This window comes from Pteropus alecto, unplaced genomic scaffold (assembly GCF_000325575.1).
Source record: "Pteropus alecto unplaced genomic scaffold, ASM32557v1 scaffold22, whole genome shotgun sequence".
In the NCBI taxonomy this organism is placed as follows: domain Eukaryota; kingdom Metazoa; phylum Chordata; class Mammalia; order Chiroptera; family Pteropodidae; genus Pteropus; species Pteropus alecto.
In genome coordinates this window covers 6255095-6280331 of record NW_006434839.1, presented here as the reverse complement: position 1 = coordinate 6280331, position 25237 = coordinate 6255095, and the positions used below count along the sequence as shown (strand labels likewise).

General features: G+C 39.0%; 1 protein-coding gene across 1 annotated transcript in view; it reads left to right on the top strand.

Annotated features, from left to right (window-relative positions):
- The window catches only part of EXOC4 (exocyst complex component 4), a 643761-nt gene that overhangs the window by 574321 nt on the left and 44203 nt on the right, over positions 1-25237 (top strand). The window contains 3 exon segments of the mRNA XM_015588393.2: positions 6462-6603; positions 16856-17034; positions 19973-20132. Coding sequence (XP_015443879.1) covers positions 6462-6603; positions 16856-17034; positions 19973-20132 — 481 coding nt within the window.

Genomic DNA, 25237 nt, shown 5'->3' with positions numbered 1-25237 from the left:
TCACTTGTATCAGTTTGCAAATAATTCAAGAGCATGAATAAAAAGTACAGATAGTAGTATAGAGAAATTAAGAAGGCTGAGGTTAGAACTAGCTGGCATTAAAATTCTAACTCGGAACCGTGGTAATATATTGTATGACAGTTTTAAATCCTACCCCTGTGCTGGGCTGAATAGTAACATATCCCACAGGCATTTAGGAGAGAGAAGAGGTGAGATAGAAGGTCTCCTGTCGCGGCCTCCATTGCTCTGTGAGCCCCGTGAGTTCTTAATGTCACAGGACTAATCAGCATTCCTGTTTTTATTTTTTAAAAATGGTAGCCAGATAGCAACATAAAAAGATCTCAAAATCATTTGCAGAACCTAATAACACATCGCTCTAGGAGTTAGGAAGGTGATATTACCCCAATTTTTTAAATGGGAAAACTGAAGATTGGAAATTAAATATTTTTATTCCACGTTCAAGCAGAGATCATTATGTCGTATCTGTCATTTTTCTGTACAAATAGGAAGAGAAGAGAAGTCAGAATAATGATTAGACCAAAATGTGATCTTCTGAAATGTTTTCCAGTGAGAAGAATCTCATGGGATCATTCTTCATTGTCTTTTTTCCATTTTCTAAAAAGTTTGAATTCACAGAGTTAACCTTTCTTTTCCTGTAGCGATAACCATCTTTTTCCCCTTTTCGATTTATCACTTTCATGACAGCTGATACCAGTCTAAGCTAATATTGTAACAATTTTAGATAATATTGCAGATGTACAAGGACATTCTCATATGAATCAATTAAAGAAGTCACAGTAAGTTGCCATTGAAAGTGCAGCAGATGCATCCTTGAAAACAGATGCTCTTCTGGGTCTGAATGAGTCCAATTTTGACTAATTTTGAGACCTAAACAGATTTCAGTCTGGTTAATATTAGGATGTGGAACCACTTGAGACATCCTAATGTCTTATGCTGATTGCTTTTCCATGACAGTTAGTATGTTGGCTTCCTTGAGAGATGCTGGGTATTTGATATGCCAGGGATTTTATGTCAGTAGAAAAGAGAGACCCCGTGTCTCAGGGGTAGCAGGATGGCCTCGTGAAATTAAAGCGACTTCTAAAAGCAACACGGTTTATAAGGAGAGCGCTTGAGCTGTAGGGATTGACCAGAACTGCTTTCACCTGTACTTCTACAAGATCGCTGGATAGCCCAGGAAACCAGCTATAATGAACCCCTTCCCTATCCCTATTCTGCTGCTAGAATATACTCATGAAAATAAGGAGAAAGTTATAATTCTAAATGGCACGTTGTTCCCTCTCTTTCCTGATCTTTATCAATCATTATTACATGAATTATTCTGTTGGTCAATTAAATCATTTGTACAGTTTAATTTAAAAAACATTGATTGAGCTCCTGTAATGCCTCCAGTTGCTCTGCTGGTACTAAAAAAGGGGGAATGAGATAATGTCAATGGAATATGCTAACTACTATAATAAAATTGTGTGAGGAAAAAAAAAAAAAATCCATAAGAGCAAATGACCCAGCCTGGAGAACAGGAAAGCCTTTCTGAGCCAGAAAGCATGAACAGTTTTAAGAAAGTAACGAGAGCCATCAAAGGTGTAGAATCCTGAAACAACATGATGTTGAGGGAAGTTGCTTTAAAAGGGTGACGGGTCAAAGGGCTGGCGAGAGGAGAAGTTGGAGAGGAAGGAGAAAATGGTGAAAGATGAAGAAAAACTGAAGTGTTTGGTCTGAAACCAAAAATGATGGAAAGCCTTGCTAAGGAGCTTAGACTTCATCGTATAAGCCGTGGGAAACATCGAGGTGATTTTTACAAGACAGTAACATAGTCAGATTTGTGTCTTAGATAAACAACTCTGTTTGTGTAACTCATATTTAATTAGCTAAATATGGAGGATGGAGTTAGGGTAGGGTCCAGGCATGAGGTGAAGATATCAGTCAGGAGACCATTGCAGTAATCCGTGAAAGAGATGAGGGCTAAACCAAGAAAATGACAGTCCATATAGAAAAGACGAAATATATTAAGAAAACATTTAGGAAATAAAGTATGCAGAAATGAGTTTCTGCCAAGGAGAGTGAGGGAGAGAAGAGATTCAGAGATTACTGTTATGTTCGCAGCTGAGATTCCTAGATTTACATACCATTGATAGAAAGGGAATTTAGGATAAAGAGCAGATGCTAGAGGGAGAGATAATGAGTTTAGTTCTGAACACATTGCATTTGAGATGCCTGTGGGAGGTACAGGTAAAATAGCTGGCAAACAGTTGACCAAATGAGGTTTAAGAGTCATCAATTCCTAGATAATAGCACGAGCCATGAAAATGGATGAGCTCACTCAGCGAGAACATATGGAATGACAAGTAAGGGAGACCGGTAGAGAAGAAAATCCCTGGGAACACCAGCATTTATGGATGAGCTCAAGGAAGAGGAGCCAGTGGAGAAAACTGTGAAAACAGTGTCAGAGAGGTGAAAGGACACACCCAGGGGAACGTGGTACCGTATGAGCCAAAAGAAAACAATTTCAAGAAGGAAACGGCCAGTCATATTGCACGGAGCAGAGAGTCTTTCCGCGATTAGGACTGAAAAGCGCCCAGTGGATTTGACAGTTAGGCTGTCACTGGTGACGATTATCAGAATATTTATTTAATAAATGACTCAAGGCAGAAATCAGACTATGGCACACGGAAGAGCTAACAAAAGGCAAGACCATGGAGAAAGCAAGTGTTCACAATGCTTTTGAAGTCTTAAATGAGAATCCGAGATCCACGAGAGAAGAGTAACCGAGAGGAGGAAGGACAGAGGGCCTCAGAGAGCAACATAAATCTGGGAGGGTTGCTGAGGAAGGGGAAGGAGCTGGCCCCACACTGGTGAAGGACTGACCGGTGATAGTGAAGGCATTTTGAAGATTAAAATCCAAAAAATTTTAGTGGCAGCAATCTATACTTGTTTGTGTTTCCCTGTCAAAGGACACGTTGCATAATTAGCCCAGGGTTACATCAAGTCGCCAAAGAAGAATCTACTTAGAGGATCAGTGGCCACACGGTGACACACAGCCACCTCTAGCTATTAAAGCAAGGCTGGCAGTACAAACATTTAGTTTGCAGAGTCCATAGTGGAGTGAGCAAGGGAGAATTGAAAATATCTGTTGATTCATCTAACAAGCAGTGTCTGCCCCAGAGACCAAGGTTCAGCTTCCTCATATAGACCAATCAATTTAGTACAGAAAGCCATAGTTAACATTGCCACAAATAGTTAGGAGTTTCAAAGATGCCTGCTTTCATGCAATGATTCTAGGAGGAACAAGGGTATTGTGAATAATCTGATGTGACCCATACCCAGTATTAGAAAAGCAGCTCAAGGTGCATATTCTAATAAAATGATCAAGAATCAAACAGCAGCTCCTGTCAGCACTGCTTTTTTGCAGATTTCCATTTGACATATAAGAGCTACTTAATTGCTTTGTGTTATCTTTGTTTACCAAGCTCAGCATTTCTTTGCTCGGTGTATTCCTTCTTGTCAAGAAAACTTTGTAAATTTTAGTGAGCCCTCAAGCCAGCTTTTCGGTAGAACTCTGGGCATAATTTTTCATGTCACTTTACTAAACTCTTATGTTTCTGCTATAGATCACAGTCCGGCAAAACATAAAGTGTACTGCTGTTCTAAACTGTTTTTACCTCACTCATTGCAAGCTTTATCTTGGCTGCTTATCTTGCCATTAACTTTCTCTGCTCGGATTAATTTTTTTTTAATTGCACAGTTTGGTACTGGCCAGTTGCTCACACAGTGAAATTATATATTTCTATAAAAAGAGTTTTTTAACTTTCTGGCCGGAATTTGTCCATAATGCCTTTGATGGAGTTTGTATAGTAGTCCTCCCTTATCTGTGGTTTTGCTTTTCACTGTTTTAGTGACCCATGCAGTCAACTGCAGTCCTAAAATATTCAGTTGAAAATTCCAGAAATAAACAATTCATAAGTTTTAAATTATGCACTATTCTGAGTAACAGATGAAATCTTAGGCCACCCAGGATGTGAATCGCCCCTTCGCCCCGTGTATCTGCACTGTATATCCTGCCCTCCAGTCAGTCACTTAGTAGCTGTTTTAGTTATCAGATCGACTGTTGTGGTATTGCAGTGCTTGTGTTAAAGTAACCCCTATTTTACTTAATAATGGCCCCCAAATACAAGAGTAGTGCAAGGTGCTGGCAGTTCGAATACGCCAAAGAGAAGCCATAAAGTTCTTCCTTTAAGTGAAAAGGTATATATGTATAGGAAAACACAGTGTATACAGGGCTCAATACTATCCATGGCTTTGAGCATCCACTGAGGGTCTTGGAATGTATCTTCCACTGATAAGCGGGGAACCACTGTCTCACTTTGAAACTCAGACCATGAGTCTAACTTCTTCAGGGTCTGATTTTTGCTTCTTTTCATAAATACATAGATAGCTCTCTGTGCCACAGTTAGTGTCACACAACAAAGGAATCCAGGGGCTCAAGAGCCCTAAAATGCTTTGAGATATTCGAACAGTGTTACTTATAATTGCTTTCATCTAGCCTGCCAAGTAAAAACATTGTGAAGGCAGCGATCTCACTAGCAAGCAAACAACGTAAATCATGTTAACATTAGGGGGCGGCGTGCAGCGCCATATCCAGCTTCCTGCAGAGCGATTTAGTGCTCGTCTTGGATGATGCCGAGGCTGGTGATAATTTTAAACTACATCACTACACTCCCTTCCTCCTTACATGTTCCCTTAAACAAAATTCATTTTCTATGTTTGCTGTGATATTTTAATTTACCGAATTCTGGTTTCAGAGGGGATTAGCTTATAAGTTTTGACTGTCTCTCTGGGCCCTTCTTTCAGTTTGGCAGGAGCCTGAGAATAGATGCAGCATTGAAAGTGCGTAACCGTAGACACTGCTACAGCTAGACGTTGACTCCCTACCCTCTAAAGTGGACACCTCCTGACATTTATCCCGCATCCCATGAGCCCTAAGTCCAGGGAGCCCTTCTCCCAAAGGGCACTGCATCCTCTGATAGGGAGAAGAATTTTCAGATAGAAAAGCAAAAAAATAGTGATAAATGGAAATTGAACTTCAAGAAGATGGAATTATCTCTTAAGTTCCTTGTTGCTGTAATTAAGCTTAAGATTCTTAACCTGGACAAATCACATGCTAATGAATAATAATTATTTGTGTTTATTGTTTGTGTTAATATTGAGTGAGTTTTATATGCTATTGGTCTAAGTGTCTTATCTACATTAACTCATTCAATGCTCCCAACGGCCCATGCTGTAGGTACTAATATCTCTATTTTCCAGAAAAAGAAACAGAGGCAGACAGAATTCAAGTAATTATTCTTGGGCACATAGTAAGTAGTGGAGACAGGACTCAAGGCCAGCCTTTAAAGATATGGAGAACTAAAAGAACTTTCTAATGAAATTGCCAAATTATTGTTGGTGATCTTTGAAAAATTGTGGGGAACAGGATATACAGCAGAAGTCTAGACTTAAGCAAATGGAGTTCAAATTTTTGCTGTTTAGTATTTTCCTGAAGACAATGTCCAAGTGTTATTATATATTTTATCAATTACTTGGGAGACATATAGATCTTCTTGGGACTTTTAGTTGACTGTAGGCTGTATATGAGTTAAAACAGAAAACGGCACACTACCATTCCCCCTGACCCCCAGAAGTCTTTAGGTTTACATGTAAGCAGCGTGGGATCCAGACGAGGAATTGACAGTCCTCTCTAGACAAGCGGGCCACTCTGCAGTATTTATTATATTTTGTTCTGCATCTCACATTTCAAGGGAGATATAGAACCATTGGAATATTTTTGGGGGGAACTATGAGAATTGTAAAAAATGATTCAATCCAATTATTTGTAGGATAGTTTAAAAACTGGGGACATTTAGCCTGGAAAAAGGAAGACTTCAAGGAAGCCAGAGAAGATATCTTCAATACCTGAAGCACTGATACATGTGAGAATAACTGCAAAGTCAGAATCAGGGCCCAGTGATTAGAAATTGATGGTGACAAACATGGCTTGATGTGAGATGGTCAGATCTTTCAAAGGTAGACTAGCCTCAAAAGATATTGAGTTTCCTTTCACAAACATTTGTGTGGATATGCAAGCAGAAGCTGAACAGCCGCTTGAAGACGTACAGATTACACAGGCAGAGACCATGTGGTTGGGCAGATGACTGTTGGGGTCACTTCCAGCTCTGAAATTCTGTTTCTATCATTCTGTGAATTGATTCAAGACAATCCTCTGGGCTTCTATGTTTAATCAAGTACAGAAATAGCTTCTCATGTCTTGGACGTATAATGTTGCCAACACGAACATTAGCCAAATTGGTAAAAACAACATGATGAGCAATAAAATAACATGTCATTACAAAAAAATCTGTAGGCATTTAGTGAAATGATTGGTGTTTCGTCCTCACCTTTTTTTTCAGTGCTGTCTCCTGCTCAAGATAGCCACGTGAGCATGGATCTCACTCCCGTGTCAGAGCAGATCATGCAGACCCTGAGCGAACTTGCCAGATCTTTTCAGGACATGGCCGACCGCTGCTTGCTGGTCCTACATCTGGAAGTCAGGTATGACACAGCAATGCACAAGACTTTGCGACTGGAAGACACTATGGGTCATACATCACTTCCATATTTCTGGGGAGTATCACCGTAATTTTTGGTTCTTATAAGTGATGTCCTTTTTTTAAACACTCAAAGTAATTTTTAGTGTTATTCAGCCACTATTAAATTTTGTGAGCACATGTTATATTGTGAATATGATGATTCAGAGTTTGCAAGGCCGGTGATATCAGAATAACCTGGATTTGAATGTCCATACCAGCCAGCCAGTCGATCTTAAGACAGTAAATTAACTTTACTAACCCTCAGTTTTCTCATCTTAAAAATGGAAACAATAATACCTAACCTATCGAGATTTTGTAAATGAAATAATAAATAGCATTTCGATTGTAGTAACTTTGTCGCTGATGTTTTTACTGAGATACTCTGCTAATCAAGAAGGTAGTATACAGGTGCAAGGACCATGCTCCCTTCCTTCAAGAATTTAAAACCCAACTGAAGAGATTCAGTTAAAATAAGAATTCAAAAAAATAGTCTCAAAGTTGCTATGCTTCTGGACTCTTCTTTCTTCTGCTGCGGTGTAGCGTATTCCGATTAGCCTTGGTAACCTCCGGTCTTACACATTTGGAGAGGATAGGAAGAAAGGACTCGGAAGTCTTCAACTGTTCTTTCGTTTATTCAATAAATATTTATCGAGTGCCTTCTTTGTGCCAGGCAGTGATCCGAAAGTTGGGATATAGCAGTTAAGAAAAACACTCAACGTACATGCTCTCATGGAACTACATTCTAATGGGGGAAAACAGCCGATGAATAAACAAAAAAGATAATTTCAAATAAGTGTGGTTAAAACAATAAAATAGCATAATGGAATTAAGCAGTGCGGTCCAATCGAAGTATAAAGTGAGCCACACGTGAACCGGATAGATAATTTAAATTTCTAATAGTCACATTTGAAAAAATGGAAGGAAACACATAATTGTAGCATTTTATTTAACCCAGAATATCGAAAATATTATTTCAACATGTACTTAACATAAAAATTATTAATGAGATATTTTGTATTTTTTTTGTACTAAGCCTTCAAAATCTGCTGTTTTACATTTGTAGCACATTGACATTTGGCCGAGTCACGTTTCAAGTGCTCGATAGCCACAGGGGACTGGTGCTGTCACACTGGACAGTGCAGAGAGTGGCTGGTGTTGACTAGAAAGGGGGCATTTTTTTGTTGTTGTTTATTTGCTTTTTGTTTTTTAGATAGATAGAGAAAATGTGACAAGGTAATACAAAGGAGCCATCTGCACAAAGACCTAAGGGAAAAAAGTTTCGGACTATTCTGAGGTAGAATCACTCACAAGGTCCTGGGACAAAATCAAGCTTGCAGTTTCGAGGAACATAGAGGAGTCCAGTGTGGTGAGGAGGAGGGGAGGACAGGTAAAGGAGGAGGCTGGAGCCCGATCATGTGGGGTCACGGAGCCCGACACGTTATAGGGTCTTACAGAACAAGTGAATAGTTTGGATTTTATTTCAGGTGCATCAAGAAGCCATAGGAGCCTTTTAAGTGGGGAGAGAGATTCATTTATTCATCATTCATTCACTCACATTTTTAAAAGATCACTTTGGCTGTCAATGGAAAAGGAATTGCAGGGAGAAATAGGAATAGAAGCAGAGTGACCCGTCGAAAGCAGTTATGAGCACCCAGAGGTGGAAGTGTGGGAAGTGTTGGACTTTAGACGGATTCTGAAAGTAGAGCTGATAAAATTCGTCGATTGGTCAGATTGGGCGCAGGGGCTGGAAGCAGTGAGGGGAAGAAAGGACTCAAGGAAAACTACCAGCTCTGGGGCCAGAGCAACTATGTGGACACCAGGGCCGTTAACCAAGGTGAGAACGTGAGGGAGGACGAAGATTGGGATCGGGGAGAAGATCAAGAATTCCATTTTGGAGACATTCAGGTGCGGCGCTTATTAGACATCTGGTTAGCAATGTCAGATAGGTTGCTAGATGTAGACTTTTGAAACTTTAGGATTAGAAGCCTCAGGATTGGAAAGTGTATAGTAACACATTTTCTTCTGTGTGACCATGAGACATTATCAAAGTTGATAGAGGATTTTCTTTTGGAGTCTTTACTATATTTAGACTTTAAAAATGTAAATAAGATTTTGGTTCATATGTTTGAACTCCAGTTGAAACCTGGATATCTCTTGGGTGTGCCCAGGCACAGCCTAATTGATAATGCATTGTTAATGTCACTTTTTTTATGCCACTTTTTCATCCTTCATTGTCTTGTTCAGTGAGTTACTTCTTTATTGCTTATGAGCACCTGTGAGTGGAGCAAGCCAGTACTACAGATTTAGAATCTATTTTACTCAGCATTATTTCTCATCTTATTTTTACATTCAGCTGTTCAGAATAAGGCTTTTCCTCTATATTTTCCGATTTGTTTAATAATAATTTTTAGACTTGTTTTCTATTTATTTACAAGCTGACAGTAATATAAATCAGGTGTTTTCTACAAATAGATGAATGCAATAGACATGAAAGAAGAAAAACCACCCAGGAACATTCTGATGCCTCTGTTACCTGGGCTGCACAGGCAAACAAGGGAACGTCTAATTCATTACTATCACAGCTCCTGGTGTTTGTGCTATTGATTATGTGGGCACATGATGTGTTCTACATTCAGAATTTTCTGCCTATAGTCTAGTTAATTCCAAGTGGGGTATTTTCAACACATTCGAGTAAAATCTCTTAAATCCTTAACCTCTATTCTGCCCTTTTTATTTTTGTACATCTTGGCAGTACTGTTCTGTAATGCTGAATGTGTTGTAGTCATTATTAACTTTACAAGAAACCATTCAGCACCATAACACCCATTGCTGTATCTCCTTCAGCATTAGTTTAAAAACAGCAAAAGATCATTTTAAAAATGAATAACAAAAAGCGCTGAGTTTTAGACATGCAGAATTATCTTGACTTTTACTGATAACGCTAAACATGTTTTTTCTAAATCGTCCTCACCGCCTCATGTAACATGGTTTCAACATCCAGGTTGCTCTCTTTTGAGTATGCTCCATTTTGTTTTTGTTTCTTTTAAAGTGTGTTATGCGAAACGGGGCAGAACACTCTACGTATGGCTCCCATAGTGAATGTTCACACACTTTATTCCTGTCGCAGTAGAAAGCTTTTTTTGTTTGTTTGTTTGTACAGTTGATGTTACAAAATGAATAAGACACATATGAAGCAAATCATTATACTGCAGTATGATAATGCTAAAACAGACGAGACTGCTGAGTGCTCACCCACAGGGGGTAACGATGGGAAAGACTATTTGCCCCCAGAAGGCAGGAATCAGGTGTGTCTTGTTCACTGTGATGTCCCCAGAACCTAGAACAGTCCCGCTGCATAATAGGTGCTCACTAGAAATGTCAGTGACTCTCGGAAATTAGCTGGTTCGAAACCATACCTGGGTAAAATAAGTGCTGTTTCCCCAAACGAAACATGTTGCTCTCTAAAGCAAATGAGTCTGTTTAGAGATTTTGTTTTTACTCAGTAGTCCACTCTATGTATTTAAGAGGTGCAGAGACACTGCATGGCCAGCGTCATCCCTGTCATGATAATCAGCGAATGCTTGCTCTGTTTTCATCCTGCTGTAAAAGAAAATGAGAACTTAGGCCCTTAGGAGCTGGTACAGTGAAGAAGTAGCTGGTTACGCACTGTCTCTGGCACTTTTCCCCAAGAAGCTACTGTAATAAGAGGTACAGATAGAACAGACAAAAAAAAAAAATTAATGGGAAAAAAGTTAATGGCAAGTTCTAGCGAAAGTACAGTACCAGCTCTGGGGCCAGAGCAACTATGTGGCCCCCAGGGCCGTTAACCAAGGTGAGAACGTGAGGGAGGACGAAGATTGGGATCGGGGAGAAGATCAAGAATTCCATTTTGGAGACATTCAGGTGCGGCGCTTATTAGACATCTGGTTAGCAATGTCAGATAGGTTGCTAGATGTAGACTTTTGAAACTTTAGGATTAGAAGCCTCAGGATTGGAAAGTGTATAGTAACACATTTTCTTCTGTGTGACCATGAGACATTATCAAAGTTGATAGAGGATTTTCTTTTGGAGTCTTTACTATATTTAGACTTTAAAAATGTAAATAAGATTTTGGTTCATATGTTTGAACTCCAGTTGAAACCTGGATATCTCTTGGGTGTGCCCAGGCACAGCCTAATTGATAATGCATTGTTAATGTCACTTTTTTTATGCCACTTTTTCATCCTTCATTGTCTTGTTCAGTGAGTTACTTCTTTATTGCTTATGAGCACCTGTGAGTGGAGCAAGCCAGTACTACAGATTTAGAATCTATTTTACTCAGCATTATTTCTCATCTTATTTTTACATTCAGCTGTTCAGAATAAGGCTTTTCCTCTATATTTTCCGATTTGTTTAATAATAATTTTTAGACTTGTTTTCTATTTATTTACAAGCTGACAGTAATATAAATCAGGTGTTTTCTACAAATAGATGAATGCAATAGACATGAAAGAAGAAAAACCACCCAGGAACCTTCTGATGCCTCTGTTACCTGGGCTGCACAGGCAAACAAGGGAACGTCTAATTCATTACTATCACAGCTCCTGGTGTTTGTGCTATTGATTATGTGGGCACATGATGTGTTCTACATTCAGAATTTTCTGCCTATAGTCTAGTTAATTCCAAGTGGGGTATTTTCAACACATTCGAGTAAAATCTCTTAAATCCTTAACCTCTATTCTGCCCTTTTTATTTTTGTACATCTTGGCAGTACTGTTCTGTAATGCTGAATGTGTTGTAGTCATTATTAACTTTACAAGAAACCATTCAGCACCATAACACCCATTGCTGTATCTCCTTCAGCATTAGTTTAAAAACAGCAAAAGATCATTTTAAAAATGAATAACAAAAAGCGCTGAGTTTTAGACATGCAGAATTATCTTGACTTTTACTGATAACGCTAAACATGTTTTTTCTAAATCGTCCTCACCGCCTCATGTAACATGGTTTCAACATCCAGGTTGCTCTCTTTTGAGTATGCTCCATTTTGTTTTTGTTTCTTTTAAAGTGTGTTATGCGAAACGGGGCAGAACACTCTACGTATGGCTCCCATAGTGAATGTTCACACACTTTATTCCTGTCGCAGTAGAAAGCTTTTTTTGTTTGTTTGTTTGTACAGTTGATGTTACAAAATGAATAAGACACATATGAAGCAAATCATTATACTGCAGTATGATAATGCTAAAACAGACGAGACTGCTGAGTGCTCACCCACAGGGGGTAACTATGGGAAAGACTGTTTGCCCCCAGAAGGCAGGAATCAGGTGTGTCTTGTTCACTGTGATGTCCCCAGAACCTAGAACAGTCCCGCTGCATAATAGGTGCTCACTAGAAATGTCAGTGACTCTCGGAAATTAGCTGGTTCGAAACCATACCTGGGTAAAATAAGTGCTGTTTCCCCAAACGAAACATGTTGCTCTCTAAAGCAAATGAGTCTGTTTAGAGATTTTGTTTTTACTCAGTAGTCCACTCCATGTATTTAAGAGGTGCAGAGACACTGCATGGCCAGCGTCATCCCTGTCATGATAATCAGCGAATGCTTGCTCTGTTTTCACTCTGCTGTAAAAGAAAATGAGAACTTAGGCCCTTAGGAGCTGGTACAGTGAAGAAGTAGCTGGTTACGCACTGTCTCTGGCACTTTTCCCCAAGAAGCTACTGTAATAAGAGGTACAGATAGAACAGACAAAAAAAAAAAATTAATGGGAAAAAAGTTAATGGCAAGTTCTAGCAGAAAGTCCAGAACAACTTCAAATGCAAAAACTTGTCGTATTCCTCCCAATATTTTAATATCCATAGCCCATATTTTTCTTTAACAATGTTAAAGTTTAAATCAAAAAGTGTTCTCAAATCCAGTAGGTTCTGTGTGAAAGGGCCCATCTAAAGTGCTTTAGACCCTTTACCTGTGTCCCTGTAGGTCACATTTAACCACAAGAAGTGCCTTTCCACAGTTTGAAGCATGAGGCGAATGACACCCTCAAGAAATGAAAGACATGGTAGACCATAAAAAATTGTTGAGTATTTTTCCCTGTTTGAACTTTAGAAGAAGAAAATTAAGTTGCCGTTCGAGTCCAAGATGCCAAGAATGTCACCTTCATCTGCTGACCCTCCCACCATCGGGAAGGGTCTGAGTGGGTTCAACAGCAACTGCCTGTCACCATTGGGATCCTACGCGTACACTTTCTGAAAATCAACCATCCTGCTGTGTAATCAGACATATTTGCAGGAAACTTTAATGCAAAAGTCACGTTAAGGCCAGCAACAACATGCCAGAATTCAAAAGAAAAGGAAAAAAAAAACGCTTTTTTGAATATGACATTTACCAGAAACTATTTTAATTTCTTTTTCATCTCTGATCATTTTCAGAGAGAAAAATAGTACCTTAAAACAGTGTTTATCTCTCCTTTCTGCCACTCACTTCAGGATCTCATAAGCTCTCACCTCCAATTCATAATCGTTTCTTGAGTAGTCTCTATATTTCCAGTTCCTTCCATTCTCTACCCTCAGTTCATCCTTTATGCTGTGCCAGAGTGATCTTGCCAAAGCTCACATCTGATGACACCATTTCACCTTCTAAAATCCTCCCAAAGCTCCCTACGGCTTCTCAGATAAAGACCAGAGGCCTTGAATGGCCCCTAAAGCTTATGGTGACCTGGCCTCTGCCCATCTCCCCCAGCTTACCTCATTGCAGTCACGTGACCTGTGTGTGCCAAAAGGAACCACTCATTCCTTAAAACTGCCCTTCACACCCTCATGCCCTTGTCCACAGCCTTCCCATTGTCTGGGGGTTATAATTTACTGTAAAAATACCTAAGCATTGATGGCTTGCTTTTATTATCAACTGAAAAACACTTAGTTTAAATTTCAACTACAATACCAATCAGTTTCCCTAGTCATGATCCTATTCCAAGGTTGGTCAACATTTATTAGATCAGAACAGTCATGGACCAGAGAGGTCTGTGACTGGTGCAGTTACTAGTATCTTGATCATAACTAGACATTTTAGCCAATTAGCACATGAATGTCTAAATGAGTTTTTATTGATGAAATTAATCATTAGTTGATTAACAGCTAAGATGATCACCTATCATAAAAATGAACCAGTAGTCAAGATATTTGGATTCCCGTTCATGAACAGGTTATAAGAATATTGCACATCCTATACAAAACTTAGCTCAAGATGGATTATAGATCTAAATGTAAAACCTAAACCTATAAAATTTTTAGAAGAAAACATGTGAAAAATCTTTGTGTCTTGGTTGGGCAAAGATTTCTTTCATACTCAAAGCACCACCCATAAAAGAAATAAATTAAACTTTATCAAAATCTAAAAACATTCTTTGAAAGACATTGTTAAGATGAAAAGACAAGCCAAAGACTGGGAGAAAATATTTGCAAAATGCATATCTAATAAAAGACTTTATATCCAGAACATATAAAGAACTCTCAAAATGTAATAAGAAAACAACCTAGTGAAAAAATTGGGCAAATAATGTGAACACAGAGACATGGATAGCAAATAAGCACATGAAATATGTCTAACATCATTCATTAGAAAAATGCAAATTAAAACCACAGTGAGATACCACTATAAATCTATTAGAATGACTAATTAAAATTCAAAAAAAAAAAACTGACAAACACTTGAGGATGTTACACTAAGTGAATTAAGCCAGACAAAGATAGACAAATACTCCTGGTATAATTTATATGTGGAATCTAAAAAAAAAAAAAAGAAGTCACACTTATAGAAACAAAGTATCAGCTAGGGGCTGGAGAGAGCGGGAGATGTTGGTTATTACAAGAGCACAAACTTTCAGCTGTAAGACGAATAAGGTCTGAGGGTCTGATGTAAAACATGGTAACTACAGTGATAACGTTGTGTTGTATAATTGAAATCTGCTAAGAGAGTAGACCTTAAATTTGTTCCCTCCCCCCTCTGCAAAAAAAAAAAAAAGTATAAATATGCAAGGTGCTAGATGTGTCAATTAACTAGACAGGGGGATCCTTTTACAATGTATACATATACTTAATCGCCACAATGAACACTTCAAATATCTTACAATTTTATATGTCAGTTATACCTCAATAAAGCTGAGATTTTCTTTTTTTTTTTTTAATGACAATAATAGATGCTGGTGAGGATGTAGAGCACCTGGAACTCTCATATGTTTCCGATGGGAAAGCAAAACAAAACAGCTCCTTTGGAAAACAGTTCGGCAGTTTCTTGTAAAATTAAACATATACTTTCAATGTGACCCACCAATCAATCCCAAGAGAAATGGAAACATTTACACAAAAACCTGTACACGAAGCAGCTTTATTCATAATCACCCCAAACTAGAAACCACTAGGATGTCAGCTGGTGAATAGTGAAATTGTGTTACATCCATACTCGGGAGGCTGCTCAGCAGTAACAAGGAGTGAACAACAACATGGGTAGATGGCAGGTGCTTTAGGTGGAGTGAAGGAAGCCAAGCTCCAAAGGCGGCATACTATATGATTCCATTTACATGGCATTCTGGAGCAGACAAAACTATAGGGACGAAATAGATTCGTGGTTGCAAGAGCTTTGACGTATGAGTAGAGATTGACTTCAAAGGGGCACGGGACTGTTCTATAACTTGATAATGGTGATGCTTATACAACTGTATGAATTTGTCAAGTCTGAAGAACTGTACGCTAAAAAAAGTGGATTTTACTGTTTGTAAATAATTTCTCAGTAAAACCAACTTTAAAAAAAAAGGAAGATGATACTCAAGCCTATAGTTGCATCATTAGAGATAACGCCTAAGGATTTTGTAGCCATTTATTTAGGATTATTTCTTATTAGTTTATGCCAGCTATTAGGGTAAGAGAATCTTGACTCTGAAGTGACGTCATGTCTACCTCCAGAGAACCTTCTGTAGCGAGATCAGACACAGCATCCAAAACAGTAGAGAGTTAGGACTTCACTGAGCTCACAGAACGGCCTGTTTGAACTGTGCCTGCCGGTAGATGATGTTGTGGTTGTTGCTGTTATTAAATAAATACTCATATGCGTGGTAGAATTATTTGGACTGAAACTTGCTTGTATTACAACTTAATACACAGGTTATGAAGTAGCCAGTCCTTACCTACCTTAGACTTTTTTGGCAGTTACTGGTATCTACCAAAAAGAACCTAAGAATTGTACATGATCAAACCAACTTGCCATTTCAACACAGGGATGCTCTTTCTCCTCAAGCTCACTCAGATATGTCCTGTGTGACTCAGGTATCACCTCCTGTCGCAAACCTTTCCTGACACTCTTGACAGACTTCCATAGGACCCTGCATACGTGTGTTTCGAGTGACACTCTGCCCTCTTTTTGTCATTTTTTTCTTGGTTGGCCCCATTAAGCTGTGGAGTCTTTAAGGGCACAAACTGTGTCTTACATTCCCAGGGCCTAGCACAATTTTTAACAAATTCATGGGTAGTTCAATGCTTTGTTTGAGTGATAAATTAACAATAATAAATTTGATAACAGTGCTAATAGCCAGCGCGTGTTGTGCACTCCCGCTGAGCCAAGCTCTCAGCGCACACTGTATCTGAAGTGACTTCTCAGAGCACCGTATGTATAGTAGCTCCTGAGGTGTCGTTATTTCCCTTCCACAGATAAGGCAACCGAGACAGAGAGAATAACTTGCTTCGAGTCACACAGCTAATCAGTGTTGGAACTGGGAAGAGAGACCAAAGTCGTCTCGTGACAAAGCTTACACTCTTAGGATCTGCGACCTCTGCCTCTTCCTCTCATTTTCACTACAACAGTATCTGCTGGAAAATGTAATGCTTTTCACATTGGCCATACTGTCCTGTCACTGAAAAGAATTTTAGAGCTCATCTATTTCTCACCCACAACATATGGATTAAACAAGCAAGGGCCACGGAAGCCGACTTGCTCAGGATCACTCGTTCGTTGTATAGAATAATTAAGATGGCTTTCTGGTGAAAAGGGCAGGGGTATATAACTTTTTATAGAGCTACTGCTGCTTCAAATATGTGGGTGCTGTCACCAGAGCCTCCTTGAGATGTCCCAAGGATGGAAGCAGTAATGCGCGCGCTCTCTCTCTCTCTCGCTCTCTCGCTCTCTCTCTCTCTCTCTCTCTCGCTCGCTCTCTCTCTCTCTCTCGCTCTCGCTCTCTCTCTCTCTCTCTCAGGGTTCACTGCTTCCACTATCTCATTCCTCTTGCAAAGGAGGGGAACTACGCCATTGTCGCCAATGTGGAAAGTATGGACTACGACCCTCTGGTGGTCAAGCTCAACAAAGACATCAGTGCCATCGAAGAGGCCATGAGTGCCAGCCTTCAGCAGCACAAGTTCCAGTACATATTTGAAGGTCAGCCCCTACCCCTGTCCCTGGAGTGTGAGAGGAAGGGAGGATGAAGGTTTTCCTGATTTTTCCATATTATCAAAGTTTAAAACTTGTAGGAAAAGGTTGTTCGGTTTTTCTTTCTTTTTTTATTAAAGCTGCAATACCTAGTCTCTCTGTGTATGGCTAAGTAGACAACAATATGGCTGCCATCTGCTCCTGGTTGATAAGGAGATTTAATCCAAGATAAGGCAGATGGCAGCCCGGCTGCCTCCCCGACATGCCACTCATGAGAGTTGGGTAAATGTGTGGAGGGCCACGAATTAACTCCAGAGCAGCTCATAAAAGAAAAAGAAACACACACACAACGAAGAGAGAACCCAGAAAGATCCTTCATTGGTTAAAATTATTACTGAAAGGGGAAGTTTTCTCTCAAAGAATGTGCTGTTGTCTGAAAACAACAGAAATCTCTGATTAGCAGTGATTTTAGGGAGGCCACATCCATAAATGCCTTCAGGGCAGGCGGGCAGGCAGGCAGGGAAAGGTGCGAAAAACAATACCATCTAAGGCATTCACCTTCAACATTTGAAAAACACAATGCCAGCCAAGTAATTTTTCATGCTTAATTGTTTCCTTAGGACCCCTTTTAGGACTTCAAATTATCTTCCCTCTTCTCTTGTTTTGGTGTTTGCGTGTAGACCTAGGTGCTAGAAGTATCCATGGTGTCTCACAGAATCAAAGCAGTGTTACTTAAAACAATTAAGCAGGTACATTGTCTAACGGATCGTGGCGACCTGAGGATAGGAAAAAAATGTCAATGTGTGGTCATTGATTGCTTTATGAAACAATTATGTTCCAGAAAATTTGGATCAATAAAATTCCTTCTTTTTTATTAAATTATGTTATAATGACAGAGATGTGTTCTGAAGGGAAATATCCCTAAAAGACTTAAGCCAAAAAGTATAGGTGATTAAAAGGTTAGCTGTTAGCCCCACGACACTGCGAATTTGGGGGCAGCAGTAATACTCTGTAGCTCGAGGCCGCTGTGCCCGCTGAGCAATAACTTCTTCCCTACCACACCGAGCTTCCTCCTCGCTCTTGACTGTGGCTCTCCCAAGCCCTATGTATAAACAGTCAGTCCCACAATTTTCCTCTCATTTTGCCCAGACATTTCTTAACATCTAATCTTGCTGAGAGGCAACATCTTGAAATGCAGGTGTAATCCTCTGACGAAGGATAGATGTTAAACAGGAAATCATAAGTTTGGGACTTCCTGTTCAAAAATACAGTTAATTTTCTGTAATATAATTTTCTAAATTCTAAAGGTACAATAATGGAGTTTCCCAAAGTGGGGTGGGGGGAGGGATGAGTGGCAGGGTTTTAGTCTTCCTTGGTGAGGCAGGGAGGTACCTCATCACAGAGACGGTTCAGAGCTGCTGGTGTATCGTGATAACATAAAGCAGACCAACTTCCACTGTTTTATTATTAATTAGTACTATATTACACAAATTTATTATATAAACTTATTTAATATATTATTTACTATTCTCTGCAAACAATGTCGTCCCCCGCACCCACACACACACACACATACACACATTGCCTACACTTAGGGCTGACTACAAATGACAGAACAGAATTATAGTCGAAGTTAGGGACTCAGGCGTATCAGCCAAAACTCAACCTACAGTGATTTTTCTCCTAAATAAATTTTATGATATTAAATGTAAACTCATGTGAGTGTTGCTTTTTCTTCGAGTAAAAAAACTTTTTACTTCACTCGGAAATAGTAGCATATACAAGTGAGATTGTGGTCTTGGAGCAACGTTGGGTGAGTTGCAGAAGCAAAGGAGAAGGCATCCTCTGCCTTTTCTGCCTTTGTCCTAATCAAAAGAAAGTATATTTCAAAGACAGGGGGAGCCGTGGAACCTGAAAATGTGCCCTGAGCACTGATCTGAACCATGAAGAGTCACCATGGAGAGACTATGAGTTTGGAAGAGGAAAATAACAAAAATAGTAGACCGCTTGTGACTAGTCAGACTAGCTTTAGAGTTTTGGGGGAATGGCTTGTTAGAGTCCAGCTTTGCATGAATAAGGGGAAAAGAAGGAAGATAAATTTACTTAATTCCAAGTATTTAGAGTTAAAATCTAGCTTTGAAAAATGGTAACCCATATGTGCCTCAGGTTGTTCTGAACTACTGCTTCTCCAGCCTGATTCCATAGGATGTGCTAAATGGGACCTTGTAGTTGATGTACTGACCTGCTCTTTGCCAAATTTCATAGACCTTAAGACAGCCCGTAGGATGTGAGAACAAACCACTTATGAGACCCCAGAAATGTCCGTAGGTGTCTCATGGAAACTCAACAGTTAATGCATGATCTCCTTTTCTTTGGCATTTTGTCTGATTGCGTTCTCTCCAATTACTGTTTAGAATTCCATTGTCAGTGTTGAGGTGTGTTAGCATCAATGCTAGTAGCCCAATTTCTTATTGATTTACTTCTGCTTATGTAGGTTCCCAGTCAACTTTTGAGCTAAAAGTACTCTATCTGTTTTGTGGGAGGAAGAGGAAGCCAAACAGATCATTGTATTTACATGTGTTCTTCTCTGCTCCCAAAATACCTGTAACGGAAAAACAAGAGTTCCTATGCACTCTAATAGTTTATAACAACCTGGCATATTCTCTAAGCCCTGGCCTGGTGGCTTTAGGTATATATGGCAATGCTGGAGCTGTAGATAGACTAGGTCTTGTTGCCAGCAAAGTGTCCCCATTTGGTAAGTACTACGGCAATGTATAAATACTCTGAAAACATTTTGAGATCAGCTGGTGCAACATCAGAGATATGTATTCTTTGGTCATTTAAATTTGTGGAGGGTTAGAAGAGAGAAATCCTGTGTGTCCGCTGATGCAGGATGGCACTGATCAGTTTCCTCTTTTCCCTTCACTGCGCTGTGCTGATCCCTCAGGCCTCGGACACTTGATCTCCTGCATCCTCATTAACGGTGCCCAGTACTTCAGGCGCATCAGTGAGTCTGGCATCAAGAAAATGTGTAGGAACATCTTTGTTCTTCAGCAGAATTTGACCAACATCACCATGTCACGGGAGGCAGACCTGGACTTTGCAAGGTAAGAGGGAAGATTGGGTTCGGTTCCTTGTACCAAAGCCAAGACCTCATTGCTTATAAAGTCATTTTTAAAAATGGACTCTTTGTTCTTAAAAAGTTAGTTTAAAAAAAAAACGAGTGATAGATGTTAATTAAACTTACTGTGGTGATTATTTTTCAATGTATACATATAGCGAATAATTATGGTATACAACTAAAACTAATATAATGTTATATGTCAATTATATTTCAATTTCAAAAAAAGGGAAAAATGAAACAAATAGTTCTTTAGTCATAGAGAAGGAAATGCTGTAAAATGCTATCGGATGTTTAATATCTCTTAGGTAATTTTTCCTATTGTCTATCCTAAGTTCTTTTTACTACAAAACTCCAGTAACTTATGAAAGTAATATATGCTTATTGGCGTAAAATATGTAATATAAAATACAAAGAAGAATATAAACATTACTCATAAACTTTCAATCTAGAGATTGATGTTTGCTAAATTTTCTACTGGTTTTTGTGCGTGTTCTGTGTGTATAGGTAAGTTTTCATATATGCTCATGCATGTGATTTCTCTTTTTACAAAATTAAAACTATGTTAATGTAGTCTTATAGTCACTTAATTGTATTTTCCCATATCAATAATATTCTTTGAATATATGATCTTTCCCATATCCATTAATGTTCCTTGCAAATATTATTTAATGCCTGAAAATATTACTTTTTAATTCCATGGTATAAATGAACCATAATTTATGTAATTCTTTGACAATGTATAGACATTTGGATTTTTTTTTCATTTTTTTTCTCTCATTATAAAGAACACCTGTTGAATGTATTTTTACATGAACCTCTATTTGCTCATCTGTTGTATCTTGTCTCTACTGAAACCCATCTGCTCTTCCTGTTTTCACTGGGCTTCACTATCCATGCTCCCCTTTGTGTAACGAAAGGTTCTTTTAAACAACACTTTCATTTTCCCTTTTCTAAGTTTGCTGATCTCAATTTTTAATTTTTTATACAACAGACATTTTCAAATTTGAGAGTTAGTTTTAGTCTCTCTTCATGTGATCTCAACACTATACCTTACATAAATCATCAGACCTTTGGCGCTTTAATGAAAGCTTAAACAGTTTTGAAGAGGATAGATGATTAAGAGGATAGATGATTATGGTATCTCCATGCTTTATTGCTAAATTTATATCTAGGTGAATTATTCCAGAAACTTTTTTATGCCCAGAATGTTATTTGTTTTTAATAATCCAGAATGCTCCTGCCTAATATTTAGTATTTCTGTGTCTTTTTGCTTGCTATTTTGATTCCTTGAAAATTCGAGAAAATTTGAAAGAATTCTCGAGGCGTTTAAGGGAAGAATGAAGTATTATGTTACTTTGACAGTTATTAAAGTGTATGTGCTAGGATCGTTGTTTTAGAGTCATATAACCATATGTCGTCATGTTCAACCTTCTCCAGTCTATCACTTCAGTTGTTCCATTGCTACCCTGGTTTTCTGCTTTTCTGTCCCCTCTTCCCTGTCTTATTTTTTCCTACGTGTGTGTGTGTGTGTGTGTGTGTGTGTGTGTGTGTGTGTGTGTTCATTAAATTCCCTATGTTAGGCTGAATTTGATGGAAAGCCTTTCTTGCTCAGATTAGAGAAACCAGGTGTGACTGAATGTTGCATTTATTTGGTCGCTCTTATGGGGAATGATCTCATTATTGAATTAGTCTCATAATAACATTGACAAGGGGAACTTAAGAACATGGAGGCCTGAGGGATATAGAGAAGCATTACTAATTCTCTGAGGAATATAATTTCCTAAATTCAATCATCCTTCTTTAAATGATTTTTTTTACTTAGCTGAAATAAGTAAATTAACACAGTTTTTGGCAGATTGTATGAGACGCAGACACATACTAAAAACACATGCATCTGAATAATGAACTGTTGACTGGGCGGTATTGAGGTTGGCATTGGTGGGTTGTGTGCCAACGACGCGTTTCTTCAGGAAATAATTGGATGGCAACTAAGTCATGGGTTTCACAGTTGGATTTGTAAATGATATTCAAGGAAGTGTGTATGAGCTGAAATGTGACCACTTGGGCCAGGTGCTACTAGTGTTACTCTTTACTCTTAGTGGATTCCAACGGGAAATAGGCTAGCATAAACATGCAGCGCTGGGTGACTCAGTTCTTCTGATCGTGGTTCAGAAGATATCTCCTTACTATACTGTAAGCTCCAAAAGGCTGAGACTGTTCCTGTCTGTTTCCTCAGTGCCTGGACCAGAGTAAGTTCTCATCACGTGTACTGGATGAATGCATAAATATCAAATTAGGGCTTCTTTTGGTGTTGGCGAAGGGCTTGGATGATGACAAGATTTAGTTTACCTTTAAGGCCCTGAACATTTTAATCAGCTGACAAGGATCAGTTTTCTCCTAAGCTTGTGAGAAGCTGAGGCTATCCTTTGTAGTTCTTTCTTTGTAGAAAAGAAAGTGTTACAAAAAGGAATAATTTATCCATACTCTTTCTAGACTCTTTCTCCCTCATTTTCTCTTGCTCTCATACATACACACATACATAGGCCAACATTATAGCCTTATTTTTTTTTTTTCTGTTCTTATTTTTGTTAGGAACAGGTTTTGCAAAATGGGCTCCATCAATTCTACTGAATTTGAAGCTATGTAAAGTAAATATAACAGCGATACCAAAATAGCCAGAAATAATAGACTGGAGCCGTGTGCCTCAGCATTCCTTAAGCAATGTCTAATCAAGCATGGACAGCATCTGTATTTCCAGCAAATCTCTACAGGAATGTTATCTTCTAACACAGTAATTAATCACTAGTTGCCAAGTGTCAGAAAACTTATTTAACAAGAAGTTGCAAGGCTCTTGTAGTTTTTCACTTCCGTGGCCTCCCTGGCCAGTGGAAAATAAACACCCTTTCCATAATAAAGAAAGAACATGAGGGTTCTGGAGCAATTCCATTTATGTTGTTTCTTCTGCTTGTGGTATTGTTGTCTGTCTCTTTGTATACGCACCTGGTACTCTCATCTCTAATAGGAAGATAAATCTTAGGTGAGCAAAGGATTAAGATGACCTTTATGATCACCAAAATTACAGAGAGACCCTGTCACCTCTGGTAATGATGGTTCCTGATCTTCTCTGCTGCTGTGGTTTTGACCCTTTTGACCCCACTGTTAATTTTCACACTGAAAAAAAAAACAAACAAAAAAAACAACTTTGTTCCGGAAAATGACTGCAGGTTAACTAGAAAGTGGAGGAGCTTTGCAATTGTACCTTTCATCAGGGATCACCTTACCCTGAGCCGTCTTAGGCTTCTCCAGAATCGAGTCACTGGGGCAGAGTCCAAGCAGAGTATGTAACAGGAGAAGTCTGAATGAGCACTGAAGTCCCCAAGGTGGACCTGGCAGTCTTAGTAGCCTAAGTGAAGCCATTACTCAAAAAGAATATCCTAAAGTTTTCTTCCTAGTTCTTCCCTCCCCTTCCATTTTCCCTGTGGATCTGCCTCTCCCATTACCATCGCTTCTCTTTTCTCCTTTCTCTCTCCCGTCACCTCTGTTTTCTGCTTTTCTTCTTCAAGCCTTCATCTCTCTTTGCTTTTCTTCTAATTTTGGCTGTCTTTAGACAATGTCACTTATTCTAAAATCTGACACACCTAAGGAAATTAAAGCTAAGGTTCAGGAAGTGGTAAGAGGAGAAGTTCTAACACGTAAGAAAGCTTCCTCACGCTTCTGTTCACTCAATTAGTCAACAACTATTTATTGAGTATGCATTCTCTGTAGATCTTGCCCTCATGGAATTTACAATATTGTGGGGCAAGACAGACAAACTAATAAGTAAAACATATGTATGCCATGGTAAAAAAAAAAAAATAGACGTGGGAAGGAGAATTGAGTATGCCAGGGTATAATGAAATGTACAATTTTAGAATGTTCATGGAATTCCTTAAAAAAATGGTAATATTTGAGGACAAACCCAAAGGAAGAGTGAAAGCAAACTATGTGGCTATCTAGAGGAAAAACATATTAGGATAGGGAATCTAACAGTAGGGAACCAGAGGGAGGAGTATGCTTGGCATTTGAAGAACCGCAGAAAGGCCAGTATGGCTGAAGTGAATGAGCAAGGGGAAGAATAAGATATGAGGTCAGAGGTTTAATCTAAGAAGCTGAGATCTTGAAGACCGTTATAATGACATTGGCTTTTACTCTGAGTGAGTTAGGAAACTCTTAGAGTTTGGACCAAAAAAGTGCCATAATTTGCCTTATATTGTAAAATAATCACTGGCTGCTCTGTTGAAAATAGACGATTGGGAATAGGAGGTCATAGGCAAGGGCAAAAGCAGACAGAGCTGTTAGAAAACTATTACAATAATCTAGGTGAAAGATAGTGGTGATTCAAACCAAGATGGTAGCGGTGGAGAGGGTGAGAAGTGGTCAGATTAGGATTTATTTTTATAGTACAGCTGACAGGATATCCTGAGAGATTGGAAGTGAACTAATGACTCGAGGTTTTTTGCTGTGAGCAATTCACAGGATAGAGTTTTTATTTACTGAAACGAAAATGAGCCAGGCACTTGGAAAGACAGGTTGAGTTTATTGGGGAGGGGCAATGGGGCCAATAGGGAGGAGATATCAAGAGTTTGGGTTTGGACATGCTAAACTTAAGATGCGTGTTAGACATCTGAATAGAGATAAAGAAGAGAGAGCCGGATTTACAAATCTAGAGTTCAGGAAAGAGGTCTGGGCTGGAAATAGGAAGTTGGGAATCATCGGCATATAGGTGGGATTTAAGGCTATGAGACAGAGTGAAAGTGAGAGAGAGCTCAACAAGGCCACGAGTAAAGAAAGAAAGAGAAGCTGTCCGAGAATTGAGCCTGGGTACTCCACTGTTTAGTTGTTGGATTTTTGAGGAATCAGCAAGGGAACCTAAAAAGGGAGCAACCTATAAAGTAGAAAGATAACCAGGAGAGGCTGTGTCCCAGAAAGAAGTGAAGAAAGTGTTTTAAGTGTTTATCTTCATCTGTGTTAAATGCTGCTGAGATTAAATTAGCTCAGGACAGAGAACTGGCTACTTGTAGGCCTCACAAAAAGCCTGCAATGCTTCGG